The 20,486-nt window shown below is 32.2% G+C and overlaps 1 protein-coding gene across 8 annotated transcripts in view; it reads left to right on the forward strand.

Annotated features, from left to right (window-relative positions):
• LOC119830520 (protein sickie) overlaps positions 1-20,486 on the forward strand; it is a 125,307-nt gene that overhangs the window by 58,327 nt on the left and 46,494 nt on the right. For 6 of the 8 annotated variants that reach the window (XM_038353569.1, XM_038353570.1, XM_038353571.1 and 3 more), the window contains 2 exons: positions 4,080-4,393; positions 19,565-19,668. In XM_038353569.1, the coding sequence (XP_038209497.1) occupies positions 4,080-4,393; positions 19,565-19,668 (418 nt within the window). Of the gene's footprint in view, positions 1-4,079; positions 4,394-11,373; positions 11,525-16,233; positions 16,465-19,564; positions 19,669-20,486 lie in introns of those variants that run through there. The other 2 variants (XM_038353576.1, XM_038353577.1) reach the window with 2 other exon arrangements.

Genomic DNA, 20,486 nt, shown 5'->3' on the forward strand with positions numbered 1-20,486 from the left:
TTGGTTAAAAATCTGAAACTCTGTGTACTTTAGTTCTTACTGAATATTTTTGTTATACAGCATAAAAACGAATAGTTTATAATTTAATTTTCATTTAAAGTATACGTATATAGGTACTCGAAGTAATATTATATAAGTATACTAGAATAATAACGAAGCTTATCTCCGCTACGGTGTGGTTTCGGTCAATTGGGCAATAGGTGCAACTCACTACGCTCCACGGTAACCACACCAATGGATATAAAGTAAATTGCTCTGAGTCAGGACCTAAATACACGTGCTTCCTCGCTTTTGAAATCAAAGCGTTCATTGTTTTATTTAAATTCTATTTAATTCCAAGCTCCAGTAGAGATATGTTATTCATCAGGCCTTAGTAAACCCATAATTGACTACAAAATATTTTCCTTCGTGTACCGTTTCTGTGGCCATCTCGAATCGTTTCAAGGTGTACAATAAAGCTAAGGTAATAACGGGTTATTATGTCCGTCACCGTGTGTGGATCGCGTGACCGCCCATGACAATATATACAATGTTCTGTTAAATTGATATCTGCTTTTCACAACACCCCATAGAAAGGGGGACTTATCTTGATTTATTATTGCGTTAATATGAAAGAAAATGTTTAGCTGCGCCGCCGGAGACGGCCGTAAATCAAGACCTCTGCCTAAATACGTAACTTGTAATAGTATTTAAGAATTTACAAGCCATTCTTTAATTTATCTGTTGTCGTATTTATTTAATATGTATTTTGTTAGGTTGCTAAGAAATTGTATAAATTATTACTTATACTTTTACGTGTACTTTTTATTAAAATTTTATTTGCTTTTTCGATATTTACCTTGAATGTAAGGCTATCGTTTAATGTTGAAATTATTTGTCATTGCATCCTACTAATCCTACTTCCTACTAATATTATAAATGCGAAAGTTTATAAGGATGTGTGTGTGTGCTACTCTTTCACGCAAAAACTACTGAACCGGTTGCAACGATATTTGGTACATATAGGCAACTTTTTATCCCGATATTCCTACGGGAAACGGATTTACGCGGGTTAAACCGCGGGGCGCAGCTAGTTAATTATGAATGTGTTAATCTTAAATTACCCTGTTGAAATGTATTATGACCCTATCTGTCCTAGAACAATGTAGTGTATTTATATTGTTAAACAGTCAGATTCAATACAAATCGACGTCACGTTGACCGTTTTATTTTCATAAACTTGAACGGCAAAACGGATCGAGCGTGTGACCTAAAAATTGTTGTTGTTAAATACAAAATAGACCCTTAGCTGCGTACCTCGACACACATGCACCGGTGCACCGTGACCTAAGCCTGAATAACGGGATGCACTTGACTTTTCGTGCGAATAATTTTTTTAATATATTCGTCGTACACTAGAACGCTCTACTTACGACAAGGTCTTCCAATCATGTAAGTGTTTAAAAAAATCAGTCGAATCGAGAATCTCCTTCCTTTTTGAGAACGTCGGTTCTCATGTCGGTCGTCGTCATGAAACGCATAGTCTTTGCGCATTTTACTAAGTATCAACAAACAGATGCATGTTTTTGTTGATATTTTCTTGTGATTATTATATGTATATAAGGTAACAAACATTACTTGTAAATGGACCGTAAATATAATTTTTAGTTGTTAGAAATTATCCTTGTTTATTGGAATTTCGTGACTTTGCTGTTTCCTTCATTGTAATAATTGTATGTTGTAAATAAATCAGTGACCTAACAATCTGAAAAGTGTTATATACCACAATCAGTAACGCTTATAAAAGTCATGTACGTATGTATGTATTTATAAAAGTTATAAGACACGTACACATTTTCTTAATAACTACATTAAGGCTCACAGCTCCTGATTTTCGAATCAACCATACGCGTGCTTGTTCCTCGATGCAGTGGATTTAAAAAATTTCTTCACATATTTACAACAATACGTCTTGATTGCCTCTTTTGTGGTAGCTTGTATAAATGTTACGGGTTGATACTGTTTATTACTCATTTAATACAGCTTCATACGGTTGAGTTTTTGTTTCATGTGGATTTTGAGTGTATTCAAATAGAAATAAATAAGTTAAATTATGTTTAGGACGGTTGTCATGCTCCATTCTAATGTAATTATCTCTTTTGTAATCTTAATATTAGCACACACGTTTATAAAAATACCCAAAAGAAGGAAAATTAAAGTTTCAAACACGAAGTAATAATATTAATTAATTGTCGAGTGCCAAACGTAGTAACTGGTAATTGCGACAATGACATTGAAAAATCATAACAAATTAAGGAGTTGTGTGTCTGCAATTCATTTAATTGAAAGGAAGGCCGATAATGTCTATGTTATGTACAGGCCCGATTTTTTATATTTGTATTTACAGAACCGAATGCAGAAGTTAAAATTGTAATTTTCAATATTAATGACATTATTACACAATAACAGCTTCATTCGCCTGTGACACGCTGATAAAGTACTTTAAACATAATGTTTACGCAGTGACTGCATTTCTTGTAAATAAATGAAGTAGTCTTTCTATAATAATGTTAACCTCATTGAATTAAGACATTCGTGGAATTGCGGTTGCATTTAGTTTATTTATTGCTTTACTACTTAAAAACGTTATTTATTTATTTATTTCTCTAACAGTTAATTACACCTACATTTTGATAAATCATTTTTAAAGAAGCTTTCATTAAATAATGTTGATACACAAATTAAAAATACACGTATTGTTTGGTGTTGAATTATCAAAATGCATTGGTTCTTGCACCGATGACCTATGAGAAGTAGACAGGCCTTTTATGGGCCGACGCCAGCCCTTGCTGTTTCGTAAGATCAGTTCGATGCGTGCTGCGTGCAATTGTTATAATGTATCGCCTTCCAAATAAGCGTTATTACCTGAAAGAATCGAATATACAATACTATCTGAACTATATTGCAAGAATAGTAAGGCTGTGAAAACACCCTTTGATAATAATATACATATTATGATATAAATATTTAATTCCATCCTACCTATATTACAAGCGCGAAATTTTGTTTCACGTAAAAACTGTTGAATGTATTGTAATGAAATTTTACAATTATATAGCTTATACAGCAAAATAACACATGAGGTATAATAGAAATACTTGCTATTGCCCTTGGGTTTGTCCGCGGGTATAACCGCGTGGTGCAGCTAGTTGCTACTGAATTCTACTATCCTACTAATATTATAAATGCGAAAGTTTGTGAGGATGTGTGTATGTTTGAGGCTCTTTCACGAAAATACTACTGAACCGATAGTAATGAAATTTGGTATGTAGACAGCTGGACAACTGGAATAACATGTAGGCAACTTTTTATCCCGATATTCTTACTGGATACGGACTTACGCAGGTGAAACCGCAGGGCGCAGCTAGTTTATTATATATCTTTAGTGTTTTTACATAACTATATAGAGTTATCTTATTGGAGACCTTCCAACATGTGCTTTGTCAAAGAAAATAAATGAATTTCTGTTTTTATTACAGAAACTAACTGCGTAGGATTGAAACAACCTTACTATTTGAAAATAGAATTTACTATTATTTGAATCGATAAAATCCATACAGTGATAATTAAAAACAATGTGATAAGCCCTGATTGTGAATGCAAGTCGTGCGCGGGCACATTATTAAGGCAAACGCACGTAAAATTTTGATCATATTCCTTACTCGTAATTCGCGATGCGTTGCCATGCTCTATACTTTTTTGGCACCGAATAACTTTCCATTTTAGTTCGATTCAATTTCAATTTGTTATTATTGTGTGTTATGTCAATGATTGATACGAACATGTATTTTAAGTATAGGTACGGTCGCCTCATTAAATTGAACTATTTTATTCAGTTCCTTATATAAAGAGAATTAAATTAGTTTTTTTCATATCTCAAACAGATGCATTATTTCTAATAGATACTAGACACCGTGTGTGTCTATAAACTATAGACGATAATGATAATTTGCTCACCAGCGTCTATTTTTAGTGAATATTATTTTTCCGTTTCCTGTATCAATATGATGTCAAAACAATTCATTATTTTTTCTTTACAGTTGGAGAACGTGCAGTGCTGTTTAGATTTCCTTCATGCACAAAAAGTTCAGGGGTTGGAACAAGTTACGGCTGTTGATATCCGTGATGCCAAGCTAAAAGCAGTTCTTGCGTTATTTTTTGCATTGAGTAGACATAAACAAGCGTCCAAACAAAGAATAACGCCACCTACCGGCTACGCTGGAAATGCCGCTAAGGGCTCAAATGAAGATGTTGCGTTAAATTCCGTCCAACGAATCACAGGTGGCAGCAGTGGAGATGATATTTTAACAACTTGCGGCAATAACATCGATATGACTACTTTAACCGCTAACAGGTAAGTACATTATAAACAAAACATTTATATTTCTATTAAAATTTAATTTCTTAAAAAGAAAAACTCAGAATTATGACGATTAGCACTGCCATCTATTGGACAAGTCAAGTACTAATACGTAATTTTTTCTATTATCCAATAGATGTCGCTGCATTAGTATTACTTTCCTCCAAAAGATGTCGCATTTATCAATCAAGCGCTACATTAGAATTGATTAAGATATTTAAGTGTAATAATTTTCAACAATATTGAATTTATAGCATAATAATAAAAATAAAATAATAAATAATATATAATATATATAATAAAAAAATAATAAAAATCCTTAGTTATGTCACTATTTTAGGTACATTATGTTGGTCAATTTATTAAACACTATTAATAAAATTTGAATTTTGAATCCTGAAATATATTATATACAATAATGTTATGAAAAGATAATTTTTATATTTGTTTGCATTAGACTTTGAAAGTTGCTACTTCACTGAGTGACATAGGTTATATATTTACCACGAGCGATGCCGGGGCGAACAGCTAGTTGTATATTAAAACATGTATGACTCTACTTCTTATATTTTAATTTGATCGTAATATAGAATATAGATTATAGTATAGAACGACATTCTATTATTAGCTTTAGCGCCCTCTGTTGGCCAGGTGCCAAGATAAAATTATACAAGTTTTGCCGAAGTTTACTCACCAGCTACCTCGAATCGCTTCACTATATTGCTTTTTTTGTGCTTGTATTTTTAACAATAAGTGAGAAACAATTATTTGAAATACTGATTTAGATTAATTGTTTTGATTCTCGTAGATTACAATATATTAGGTACATAAGTAGAAATATCATGTAAAATGGGCTTCAACTTATGAGCAGACTAAGGTTTCAAACCTTTATTTTTAGTTACATATGTCAGATTTATCCTTGGACTTTGTAAGATACTAAGCGATGAAACTTAAAAAATCAGCTCGGAGCTAAAGCACAGAATAAAAATAGGCTAAAGTGCGTATCTACTTCAGTAGTGGAGTGGTTCGCGGTGCCCCAGCTATCTCTCGTGACACCCTTCTTGACTCCGGTCAACGCTTCTCTGATTAGACAGACAATACAAGGATGTCACGTGACGTCGTGACAGTAGTCTCCGAGCACGACAAAAGACTAAACAAGCTATTGTTTATCGCGCTCCGCTTGAATGAATAGTAAACCTTATGTCGTTTCAATATTTTAACTGTCTGTAGTGATTGTTTACCTACCCATTACTCATATCCCAAACGAGTGTTATCAACCGACTTCGACTGTGTTTCTTTTGACTTTGATACCTTAGAAATGTTGATTATTTGAACTGATTTTGATAATTCCTATTTTTTTAAGAGCCAGCTCTTTCCATTTCAATTCTTCAATATAATTTCAATTAAAATTGGTCTAGCTTTGACAATTTGATGGTGGTTTAGTTTTTTGATAAAAAATATTTTTTGTTATGCCTATTTACATTTTTCTATAAACATAGTCTCTTAGCTTTAAGAATAGCTAATATTTGCTACAATAGGGATTTATTTAATACATCATAACTACAACTAATTATACAAGTACCTATAGTCGCACACGTGCACATGAATTGTTAAATAATAAGAGAATGCTGACGTTAAACACTAATTTTAAGACGTTTTAATATCACGAACATATTGCCGAAGTATGCATTATAATAGCACTGAATAGGAACTTTCTATACGAAAAGTGAGAGGGGTTTGCATTATTAATCAGATCCTGTTTTGCTTTGAACAGTACCGGCTCTGGGGTAGAGGGGGAGCAGCAGTAGCTCTGGGCGCCATATCGTCAGGGGCGCTAAAATGTATAAAGCACAAGATAGCACCTAGTCATTTGATTTAACAAGACGAATTTTTGCAGACGATATCTTCATGGTAAATAACAAAAGGGTCTTGATTTGAAATCGCTAACTACTAAATGTTAATGAATATTGTTAATATAATCTGTGAAACAAAAATGATGTTAATGCCTCGAACAAAGGGCGTCATTAGACCTTTCGTACCCTCAATGAGAGCTGCTGCCGGCGCTGGCTTAGAATACCTTAAGGTTTGCTTTTGGGTGAACAACCGGTGAGCTTCTATACAATGGGACGACTTTCCATAAAGGGCCAAACAGCGCGAAACGTCGACCGAGACTTGATCTTGATCGCTGTACATGCGGACTTGATACATGCCGCCGTATTTTAATTAAATGTAATAGGTTTGTGGCATTTAAATTGTAAGTGCGAGACATTGACGGGAGCGAAAAAATACTTCGTGGGAAATAGTATGTTTTTCGAAGGTATCCTTTTAATACTTTCATAAATACGTATAAATCCAATATTTTAAGATACTTAAATGAAAACTGTATTCTATTTCAAATATTTTTTATATAAACACAACGTGTAATACTTTGGGGTAAATCCTGTAAATAAAAAAAAAAAATAACTCTTCAAGTGATATGACTACGATAGTTATACCAAAATATATGGATGACTTTTCACTGACATTTTATCTTAATTTACCCTATTTGAGCATACATGTTGTTGCAATACTGTTAACTCTCAACCACGCACACATACACATTATTTTACTTCTAGCTACATATTTTCTCTATGTAGTTAGAAGTAAAATAATACATCAGTAAAAAGCTCCGAATAAAATGTTCATATCCAACACCAAGTGTATATATTATATGAACTTCCTGTTTCAATGTGATTTAAAACTCGAGTATCGTAAGTAATTATATATTATTTTGTAATAAATTCAATACAAGTGTTACAACTTTCAAGGATTCAAAAAGGGCATTGCCTGCAGATTTTTAAAATTAAATGTTCGTTATCGCATATTTATTGACGCATTTTATATCCGGCGAAAACATAAAAAACCAAAGGCCAAAACGCTAACGGTAAAATTGCCAGTGGGTCGAGTGGATCCTCCCTCACAATTTATAACGTGTTTCCTTTCCGAATGGTGATAAGCCGAGATAAGTTTCATATTACTTGGGGCGATGTTTCTCATTTAACCAATTATTGTAACAGGCTCGTAACACACTGCGTGTTAATTTTTGTGTTCTGGTGTTTTTTTGCCTCCTGTTTGAGGAACACATACAATCAACTTTTATAAATGCGTATAAAATAACTGTAAACATATGTTTTCAAGAAGAAAAGCTTGCAAATGTATCTTGTTTATTAGTAGGTATAGTATAAATTTTCGCTTCTAATCATAAAGTTATAAAATTAGATTTGTATTTATTTATTTAAAGGTACCTTACAACTAAATATATAGTAAATAGTTCCGTTCACAATTATGTACGCTAATTACAAGGTACGTCATTAACTATTCGAAACAGCGTGTAAGCAAAACTAAAAATAATATTATCTATAACTAGCTGTGCCCCGCGGTTTCACCCGCCTAAGTCCGTATCCCGTAGGAATAACTGGATAAAAAGTTCCCTGTATGTTATTCCAGTTGTCCAGCTACCTACGTCCCAAATTTCATTGCAACCGGTTCATTAGTTTTTGCGTGAAAGAGCAACAAACACACACACATCCTTACGGACTTTTGCATTTATAATATTAGTAGGATAGGAATTAGGATAATATTGCCATAAATATATTTATAAATCGAAATATTCAAACAGTTTGAAAACACGAATTCAATTGCCTTTTACTTTAGTGGCGGGCGTGTGATTTGGCGATAGCTTTTGTTTGAACACGGTCAACAGACGGCTCTTGTCACGATCGTTGTTTACGTTTCAACCACACTCCGTCAACGATCGCCTATTCATTTCGTCAACAAACACTGACAATTCGCTTTAACGAACTAAAACTGTTTGGTTTAAGATATTGACTAAATATTTTGAATAATATAATATCTTAAATATAATTACTTGGCCGTCGATAAAAGCTTCTTCGAATTTCTTGTTTTTTGAGCACACATTTTTAAATTTATATATGTATGGTTTCGGTATTTAATGCAATATAACTGTTAAAATAAATATTCTACTTAAACAAGTGCTCTCCTTATTCATAATTATGAAAAGTTAATCCACGTACAAAATCCTAAAAAGGCTTTCATTTTAAAGGGAGCATTTGTATGTCATTATCAAATGAAGAAGTCATTTCCATTAGGCTGTAGGTATTAGGAGTATTTAATTCTCCAAAGCCGCAAAGCCTTTGTACTCATTAAAAACAGATTAAATTATAGCAGCTCTTAAACAGATACAGTACACCACTGTCAGTATGAAAGTATAATATGGAAGGTTGTAAAGACTTATATAGGTAACATGATTACGGCGAAATATTCAAATTTAGAAGTGTTCATTACCTAAAAACTATAGCTTTACCTAAGACTACGTATAGATAAATTTCTTTTACTCGTCAAATAAGTAAAATTCCAAATAACCAGAAACTTGAAAAACAAGAGCAATATACATTCCGGGTGAAATACCGACGAAAATTTATTAATTTCGCCGGAGAAAATCTGTACCCCAAGATCGTACCAGAACCTTAACTTTATATTTCTATAGTCGTACTTTACGATAAGAATCAGCATGAAATAATTAAATGTGACTGTTTTGGATTACAAAGCAATAATAACCAGATGGTCGTTTCGTAATAGCTAGTGACTTGTGACAAATAATTTGTACGTGAAGTATTTTTCTATTACAAGTCCCAGTATGGGAAGGTCGAGTTTAACGATCGTCTGGGCAGGAGTTTGCCGGGCCCTTGTTGAAAATTTCTCTTATTAAACTGCACTCTTTATGTCCTCGTAAATTACGCGTTATGGGTTCAATGCTTCATTTAACCCCCACCCTTGTTTGACGTTTAATCGATGAGGATTAAGGATTTGGGACGCAAAACTTTAAGTCCGTCAATAAACAGATCATTTATTAGTTAATATTACTATTTGTTATATTAAATTGATATTGTTTAATTTGCTCATTAGTTCGACACATTTTATATTAATTTTATAGTCTATTTTAAATACTTAGAATAGAATTGATCAATTTTGCCAATAGGTATAATTCGATTCACATATTTCATTGGATATAGGTAAATCATATGCCGTACTTACGTTTTGATATATTTTTTTTGTATAATGTGTATTTACCCTGAAAGCGTTAGTACTTATAATCAATCATTCCATATTTATTCTGAGTACACGATGAGCTTTTACATTTGTCACATTCTAAGTACACACGCTCTATAAGGCCGCGTCTACAACACATATCGTTTTTAAAAGCGCGTCATTTACGAACGTATTCGTAATAAATCACGTTTTACTTTTAGATGTTCCACGAATAGTATAATCTTGTTTAACAAGCGAACGGGGAATTGGTCGATCCTAAACCGCATTCAGTATTTCCGCATTGTTATACAACCGTGAAAGATTTTAAAATTTCATCGAGCTTGAACTTTACAGTCAATTAAATTGAACGTAAACATGCGATTAAATTATGTACCCAAACTTTATTACGTGACCTATATTAGTCATCGATATGGGTCTCCTGTCTGGATTAATTTACATGTCGATAAATATTTAATTCGTCGTAACGTTTAATTATAATACATTTTTTAGGCGAAAGTTCAAAGCTTTCAGCGCCTATTCATTATTGCCAACCAACATTAAAAAGGCGTCTCAATTCTCATTATTCATTTCAGTTGGAAAGAGTGTTCCGAGTCGTTTGTAGAACTATCGCGGTTTTTCATTAGGGTACATCTGCAAGCATTATCTGCAGTGCAGCTACTTGAAATTACATTTTCTTAGCGCGACTGCTCCCATTTGTTTACTATCACGCGGCCACGCTTTTATCATTGTCTTGCAATTCATTGCATTCTTGTTTAAATTGTGGAAATTATTGTTCTTATGTTTTCATTAGAAAACCATGAAATCTTATATGCGTCTTTATCTTATATAGAAAAATAATAAAACTTCAAGATATCTGTAGAAGTTTTTTAGTAAAAATAAGTCAATACAAATGATGACTATTAACATTAAAATATGAATATAAGTTACGCAAGGAGAGGGCGCATAAAGCACGCGCACCCCTTACAATTTATTGTTATGCGAGACGTATCCATTCATATTAATAAACTGTACTGCGTCGTTTTATTTATTGTCACATATTATTTATTAATTAAAATCCGTCACGACTTTCAATTTCAGACTACACGTACGTGAAAGAAATATAAAAATAAATTATATACGTATTGCTTTTTTCTTCGAAGTACGTATCCTAGGTAAGCACATGTGAGTAAGGGCTTTTTATCAACGGAAGGTTCTTTACCTAGTCCTTTCCTGTAAATGATTTCACGGAGGATGTAGGGAGGAGTGATTTAACGAGATAAGCGGCGAACCCTTCCAGAGGTAGTGCATAATGTCATCCCGCTAATGCAAGGGCTCTTCGACACAGATGGCACCCGCGTTTTTCTACAGGGTGTGAATAACAAATATCGGTAACTGAGGATACCATTTCACAAATAAATGTTTATCATATTATGATAAAAAGCTGATATATGTAAAACGTATACGATATTCATTTTACTATAAAAATAAAATTTAACAAGAAATTAAAACCTTAGTAAATTTTATAGGTAATTTGTTTATTTATACCAATTTGTAATTCCTTTCTCTTATTTTTAGGAATCGCACAATCAATAATTATTAAAAAGTTTAAACATTATATAAGCGTCATTTGAACATGGCAGTACAACAAAATCAACACGTAAGAATCTTACAACTGAAAGAAACGATCGCTATACATAGTCATTAAGCCCAACATGTTAACTAACGCTTCAGTTTCTAATTCGAGCGGATTTTGTTTTTTGTTTTCACACCCTGTACCCGCTAGTCGCTAGCTATAGCATCAACATGCATTGCATCCCGCGCGATCACGGTTTCGTTTGGGGGCGAAGGCCCCTTTCGCCGATGATCCCGGCTATAGTACAGACGCAATGGTCGCGCGCGCACGCGACCGGCGCTCGAGGCGCGCTCTCATCACGCGAGCTAAAGTTTCACCGTGACATTTCGAACTAAGGATTTATACAAATTGTTCAAAGCTATATTTGTGGATGTGAAACAGTGTACATCAGCCTCATTTGGACGGTTTGACGGCTATTTTGATGCAGTTTGAATTAATTCTGGAATATTATTCGTTTTGTTTACGTTAAAGTGTGATTCACGTCAATATTACTCGTACACTTGACTGAGCGAAACAGATAAAATTAAGCTTGCTTTATTAGTGTGTTATTGTTCTCTAATTTCTTGCAGTTGCGCGAGTATATCGGATACTCATGTTTTAATTCAGTTCATTTTTATTAGAAAAATGTAGTTTTAAATTTAAGTGTGCCTATGTTTACACTTACAAAGGGTTTGTGTTTCAACATTCTATATGAGGTAGTGAAATACATACCTACCCTCTTATTTATAACAAGTTCATAATCCGATGGTAAAACGAAATAATAAATGTTTAATGCAGTGATCATAAAATAAAGCTAACGTGAAATAGGAATCTTTTACTTAGCTACAATGTTTAAAGCGTTGAGATGAAAGATAGTGCTTAACTGAATAACGAATCTGCACGAATCTTAAACGTGCATTCTATCTATACTAGCATTAAGGTTCTTAAAGGCTAAAGGTAACAGAAATAACTAGCTATCGTGCATAGAAAAACTGCTTGTTTTAGTTTGTTGTTAGAGGTCAAAATAGACCTGCACTAACTTAGAATTTAACAGCGTGTCGATCGTAGGTGTATACCCTATTGCCTAGGTATAAAATCGTAGTGGCTTACACAAGTTTCATTTTACTTATTGGTTTGCGAAGGCTGGAGAATGGACCCGGTTATCTTACCCCGTCTTACGCCTACGTAAATTGTCTAGTCGATGAAGGTATTGTTCAATAAAAGCATTATTTATTCTTTACAAGCTTGCTACATATTTCGTTGTTGATACATTGTTAAATGATTTCCTTGAAAGTGCCTCTAATTTACATAATATCTATAATATAGGTACATGTATCGTGAAATAAAGATTCATACATAGGTATTTCGTATACTCATAATAGATGAACATAGTCATTTGTCATATTGTTTATAATATTATAAATTAATAACTAACGGAGTTTTGACGAACAGAGTTAATAATATATTATGAAATAAATATAGACTTAGTCAATAAATAAATATAATTTACGATACACTCAAGTACTACGGCGGCAAACAATGTGCCCCGCTATCAACGCTTTGTTATCACTTGACAGTAACTGCTAATTAAATTTCCTTTTGAAATTATGATCCATTATGAGATTTTTTATGTTAATAATAGGTTCTAAGCTTTAATTACGCTAATATTATCAAACGTCCATACTGCTTTTGTGTAAAATAAAATCATTTTTCATTTATAGAAATTCCAATACGTCATATTATAAGTTGTATGTGTAGGTTAATGAATTCAGTGAACCTAAATTTTCACCTGACATTGTTACAAAAGACTTTACTAATATGGGAATTATTTAATGGTGAATATCATCTATATTTCATTATGAAACATCCTGTCTCGTTTCTTCGGAGTATTATCTTAGTACTTAATTGAATGAGAGCATTCGTTCTTTTATTGGAACAGTATTAAAAACAATATTAAAGGCTGAATGCTGATTGGAATTTGAATTTCAAGAAATCGTTAATATGTTAAGCAGTTCATATACGATTGTGGCAAAACCAGTTTCATGGGTAATGTACGTGGGTGCATTGCAGTTCTGCAAATCTCGGGGATAAAATTTTAATGGCGTTCTCGGTTAGTTTTGTTTTGTACGTAAACGTTATATTATCTCAGCTGTTTGTTGTTGCCATCATAAGAAACTATACATAAAATATTAAAAATTTTTAAGAATTCAGCAACGTTTGGTTTAAAATGTTAACAAACACTAATTTTACCAAAGAATATAAATTTAATGAAAATATGTAGTAAACATCGTTGGACTGACAAAAACAAAAAAAAGAATTTAAGCGATGTGTATTTTTTTGGAAACAACTTTCACATTGTTTGAAAAGAGAATACATTTGGGGTGCAGTTGTTGCACCCCAAGAGTCTGCGCCCCCGTCTATCGAATACAATAGTTCACACGAAATAATCGATAAACGTCTAATGTTTATTCGTATAAATAAATTTATTAATCTGTATTTATTATCTCTTAGAATGAAATTTAGTTATTTTGCCACAGTATGTAGTACTTAATTCTGAAATATAAATAAAATAAAACTTCCGTAAACATTCGAATTCCAAACTCAAATGTCAACATTGTAGGTATTTGTTATCTGTCATAAAAAAAAACAAAATTTTTATAATCATTATGTTTGTGAGATATAAATGTGTTCGTATAATGTCATTGATTTTTAGACAAAAATAAGAGGGCGTTTGCTGTGATAAATCTGGTTTAACGTCATGAGTTTGCAGTTCGTATCTTCTCCCTTCAAGGTACTTCGCAAATTAATATATATTGGTTACCCGCAACCAACGTTATGAAAATTGATGGCAGTGTAAAACCTATCTAATATTTACACTTCTGCTATACATTCGTCGCAGCAGATTGTCAGGGTAATCTAAATATATATACTGGAAACAGAAATTGTAGTGTGTATAATAAATGCCTATATAATGAATTTATAAGAAAGAAGAAGGTACTTTTATATTATCAAATAAACTACTAAGTGCCGATATATGCTGTTTGAATTGTAATTTAGTTTGACTTTGCACGAGTTGATAGCTTATGAAACCAAACATTAGCCTGAATTTATTATCATACAATAGGTATGTAATAAGCACCACAAGAGAACTGCTTTTTATAAGCATTTAAACCATTTGTTATTGTGCATTCTAATATTCAGTTGGTACCTACGTATTAATTCTCAACACATTTCTACGCGAGACTTCTATTAAAGGAAATTTAATAAGGCTGTTGTGTAGACATTGATTACTTTATCTTTTATGTGTTATTATGAATGATATATATGTTTAAATATGTAGATAGTAATATTTGTAAAAATATTTGATAGGATTGCAAAGTATTAGCAAAATTATTTTTTTCAAGGCATTTCAAATTTGAATCCCAAATCGGTTAGAATTATCGTTTTACAGTATTTTTAGACGAATTCAAAAAGAAAAAGAGGTTCTCAATTCGACTGTATTTTTATGTGTTTGTTACTTCATGACTTTTTACTAGGTGAACTGATTTGATTATTCTTTTTATATTCAAAAGTTACTCTGTCATGAAGGCGTCTCTTTTTTTTTAAAAAACAATTATTGCATGTTTTTTAAATTTTCAATTGATTTTAAAACAGACAGTTTTACAACTTACTTATGTAAGTATAAATTTCAACCACAAAACCAGAATAATGCCCCTGTTTCCGTGATCGCTCCTTCCAGAGCTTATGCAGCTAATATTAAATTGACGTACTTACACACAAATTTTCATAGTTCATTGAGCATTCCATAATGGATGAGCATTACAAAGGCCAATACAAAGTACAGAATTACCAACGCTGGCTAATCCTATAGGCAGAAACGTGCATAAATTAGCATGAAACATACGGCTATGTGTGTACAGCTCCGGTTGGCTCAACTTCCAAGAAAAGTAATTCTCTGTCACTTCAGAACAGCTGACACTTCGCAAAATTAACCTACTCTATTGTTGAATAACATGTTTTTCAATTTTTTTCAATCTTGATTTAATCATTAAGCTATTTATGCAATGTCACAATTTATTCAGTACGTTTATTTAAACATGTAAAGTGTATGCCATTTGATAAATATTTGATTGAATGTACATGATTGTTTTGTTATCTTTTTCAAAATGAACTGCATCCCTGCCAGTCGAATACAATACTTTTAATCAATGCGTGAATTGCTGGATTTTGACAATGGCTTTTGGGACGATTTCATCCAATGACCGGAAGACATTATGCATGTATTCAATATTGGGAAGCTCTGAACGTATAATGACTAGAGAGGCACATAGTAAATGATTTAACAACATACAAGTCAGATGTTGTAATAACATGAAATATTTTTATGTGTTTAATTATTTGCGTAATATTTTACTGAAAAACTGACAAATTATACATTGATGCGACGCTAAAGTACATTTAGGCATTATGTGTAAACTGTATTAGCAAAGCTTATGAAGCTTGCTTCGTGGCACTCTGTATGATTAATCCGATAATGTATCTAGGCCGTATATCCTATTAACACTTTACCATAATTATTAGAAATCATATGATATTAGGACTTAGTTGATGAATATGTATAAATTTTAAGATGTCTGCATTAATTTGTTGTCAAGGTCGATGCACTACGAATTATGGATAAGGAACCACCTATAATTAACCTTTATTGTAACCCTTAGTTCTTTGAATGGAGACAATACTATGTAATGGCTCAGTCCCCTTCTTTTACCGTCAATAGACCAATTATTTTTATTGTGAGCACTTTCGCTTTAAACGTTTTATCGTTATAAAAGCACGATTTAAACTTGAGCATTCTTGTAATTGAGATGTATGCAGAAAATCGTTATTGATCTAAATAATTCGATGATCTTCATGGGAATGACGATTGCACTTTGACCGATTAGCCGTTTGAAATTCCTGTTGTACCTACCTACCTGAATTGTTTGCAATCCTTGTAGTGTTTTGGGTAAACCATTTCAGAAATAACTAAAATTTCAATGAATATGATGATTATTGACGACTAAACTATAACTTCTATTTTTAAAAGGTATTCTACTGATGATGATGTTAAAAATGAACTGAATTAAAATTATAGAAAAACCATTAAGGTAAAGCAAGACTGATTAGAGATAATAAACATAAGTTCGAAAATACAATGAGATCATGAAATAATAAAATAAATATATGTAATCGAGTACTGTGATCTAGTGCTAAGAGATTGTATTAAGTCAAGCATGGGAAACACTAACTCAGGGCAAGGCCATACGCGCCAGAGTAGTAAAAGTAGAAAATCTAGAAGCCTCCCTACATCTCCAGAAGTCAGAAGGTATAGTGTGTTTTAAAATATTCATCATTAAATCAATATCAAAATACATTTCTCTTTTAATGTGAATAAAACATTATTATTATTATTACCTTTAGGTAAATAAAATCAGCAAGTGCATTAATTTTAGACGCCTTTCAAGAAATCAGATATAAATTTGCAAATATATTTTTGGGAAAATTTAAATTATTTGGAGTTTGACATTTAAAATTACGTGTAGTACATCAAATCAATTTGATTGTGAAATTTATAAAAATGAAAACTTCTAATTGTTCCTAAAATTCAATTATGTAAGAAATGTTAAGTGTACGTTTATGAGTTGTTCCATTAACAGTTCGTAATACCGAAACTTTTCACATCCTGAATCGAAGTTGGGGCCCGTTGATAAAACTCAATATCGAAGTGAAATTAAGAGCATCTAGTCCACTTAGTAGATGTGATCTAAAAATACACCAAGCCTGATTCAAGTCACGGTTCGTCGATCTTTTACAGCGCGAAGCATATCATCAATAGTGATCTTTGATCTTACCGTGTAACATGCAACATTAGTAAACAATAAATAGGGATTACTTTTCTTTAGACTCAACTGATATGGGCGTGAGGCGAACATGACATTTTGACATTTGTCACTTTCCAAGATTTCAAAAGTGAGGTTGTGAGAATCATGTAGTGAGTGCATCACGAATTTTTTTTAATCTTAAATGTTGTTACGTTTCAGTCGTTCATACAGATTTATTGAAAGCGTTTTTTTCTGTATATAGGTGATATATATTTATTATTCAATTGTCGTATAGTTTATATTATTTTAATAAATTAGGTGTTTAGTCCATATTTTTATAAATTAATGTTATAACAAATAGGTAAGATCTATAGAACATATGTGTGTCACGGATATAATTAATGAAAAATACCTATAAAATTAACTGTACTCTGATCATAAACTGTTTTCTGAACGTACAACCGATCAACTTATGGCCAGCATTGCAATGTTTTAGACAAAATTTAAAGCCAAAAAAGCCACCACCAAAAATTTAGGAAACATGATTATCTAAACGTCGTATATAATAAGATTTGAATTACAAGAAACTCAAAAACTACTCGCACGGTTTCAACAGTTTTTCGACCTACAGAAGCCTTATTTTTATAACAATGGCTACCTTTTAATTTATTTTTTACAGTCATTAGCCAGGCCGAAGGGATTATTGAAAATTTATATGTCTTTGTATAATCGTGATTGTATACGTTCCATTACCGCCATCTAGTGTGGAGGAGTCGCTTTAACCCATCGAAAACTAACCATTCTAACGTGACGTCGAACGCAAATAATACGTCAGATTCCAATCATTTTAAAATTTTGCTGATGTTTGAGCTTTGAAATATATAAGAAGTTACTATGTAACTCACTAAGAATATTATAATTGTAGAATCTAGGTACACCCACCTCATTAAATTGTTGTACCGCATAAGTAATCAGTTTCACAATACACACCTAGTAGATATTATATAAAATAGTCTCTGCTATAAATACAAAAGACTATAAGAAACAGTAAAAACATTATAAATGCAAAGCTCACTTGAATAAGTACGTAATATTTCACCTTACAATTGCTTCCTTGCGTATGTTTTATTATAAAATCGTGACCACACCGGCGACTACGAAGGGCGACACATATCTAGGCGGTATTATTTTAATTTCTTTATTAAACATGGATGAATGTTAACGATAATATTACGATAATATCTTCGCATTTATTTGTATTGAAACAGGCTTATTTTGTGGGTAACTTAGAATTTTACTGTAAAAATAATAATAATACTCCCAGTATTCTACATTTTATATCAAACTGACCTACCCCCCACGTGGTATATATAGAGCCTGTAGTATTAAAGGATTCACGTATGTAAGGAACGGTCAAATAATTTAGAAATTGGTACGATAGTTTCTGAGATTGGCGCGCAAATAGACGAACAAACTCTTCAGCCTTATACGATTAGAATAGAAGATTGTACGACTTGGTTAGATATGAATTCTCGGATGGAAAGGTATTCAGATTTAAATATCGCCACAATTTTTTCACACAGGTATCTTTCTAACGATACTGCTATAGGCTCATAAACCTCTGACTGCGAAAAATAATACATATATAAAGAAATACTTAATTAACTTGTACTTTTTGGTACATACAACGATGGACTGAATATATCCCATGATGGTGTTTTTAGTTCTCATGTTATATATATATACAGACTTGTACAAAATATGAGCTTACAAATAGTTCTTTACATTTGCTAACAAATCATTATTTTTCAAATGTACATACGACATAAGGTATCGTATTACCTTTCAACAACCGATTTATATATTATTTACGACTGGGCATTGTATTTCAAAATGGTATTAATTTTATACAGAATATAAATCACACGTAGAAAGTTGCGGTACACGAACAACGTTTATTTATAATCTCTTAAATACATTTAATGTAAGTTAAGGCAAAATATGCATGAAAGTGAGAGCCATTTGAGTTGCTCAAGGTAGGTCTATGTTATTTTATCTCGTTTATGTATTTCTAGTATTGGTTGTTTTAAAGGCATCGGGATGTAACGACTCTAGCGACTTAGGGAAATAATTTTAATTTTTTTGATTTAAAAACAAGATCAGATTTTTACAGACATTTTTTTAAAGTGTAAATCCTAAGTAACGATATCAAACATTTTTATTAATTTTTGTGTGAATGTAATTTTTACAAATTTTTGCTAATATATCATTTAAAATATTATTTTACGTATATATACAGCTAGCTGTTCGCCTCGGCTTCGCTCGTGGTACATATATATAGTCTAGCAGTCAGAAAGTCAGAAATTTACAAACGTTACTCTATATATAAGTATAGATTATAGGTGTACGCTACATAATCTTATGCTGAATTTATAAACATAATACAAATATTTACGTAATACTAAATGAAGCAAATATCTTGTAAACTAAAACTTGTAATCGCAATTAATGCAATAAAAAGACCCTTTGTTTTAAGTAAACATACGTCAAATGTCGCTAAATAGTATGTTATTAGAGTTGTTGTAATAATATGTTTATTGACAGGCAAGTCTCCGTGCTGCAGACGTCGATACCGCTGCCAGCTTCAGCGGCCGCGGTGAGACGTGCGCCGCCGGACAAACGACCACTGCCAGCCACCCCTGTTCACGGTAAAATTATATTTCTTCTTTTTTAGTTGACAGCATATTTTAACTTTTTACTCCCGACTTAGACGTGTTACCACCGCTCAGTCTTCGAAAGTAAGAGAAAGAGTGATTGGTCTGGCACGGTAAGTAGACTGGTGTAGTAAGTACTAATATAGCATACTCGATATCGACTTTGTGTAGATAATAATTCATCAGGAAACTTTATGTAATATGCATCTGGCTCTCCCAAAACGGTTAAGGGACACTATACTATATTTTATAAATTTTCTAAACCATGCATTTTTTCTCATCGAAGTAATTGTGTTTGTTTTGACCTGTAATTATCATTGAAAGTATTTAAATGTTTATAATATGTTTAGTATACAGAGGCAAAGGTATTACGTAAATATTGATTAGGCGAGTCGTAGGTAATTAAAATAAACAAGCCGTGGTTTAAAAATATACTGGTGTTTGAGTATTAAGCAAACACGTAAATTCTTCATTGTGAGAATATTATTTCAAACTGTAATTTGAAGTCTTCAAATCCAATGATTTACGAATGCTGATGACATGACTAATTGTTAATTTTAAAACCTTTAAATGGATGGTTTGTAACATTACAGACGCAATAATATTTACATTTTCATTTCCATTTTAACATTGTGACTACCCATTTATTGCTACACAATGTAGTCACATTGTTGTCTCGTAAATAGTCTTGAAGAATAGGCTCTTCACATACGTAAGTTAACTTTTCGATTAATAACCACTGCTAGGACATGTATTATAGTTAATAGTTCTTAATTTACTTATTTATTCTTAAGTTTTCACATGATTCACAT

Source organism: Zerene cesonia, chromosome 11, assembly GCF_012273895.1.
Source record: "Zerene cesonia ecotype Mississippi chromosome 11, Zerene_cesonia_1.1, whole genome shotgun sequence".
Classification (NCBI taxonomy): domain Eukaryota; kingdom Metazoa; phylum Arthropoda; class Insecta; order Lepidoptera; family Pieridae; genus Zerene; species Zerene cesonia.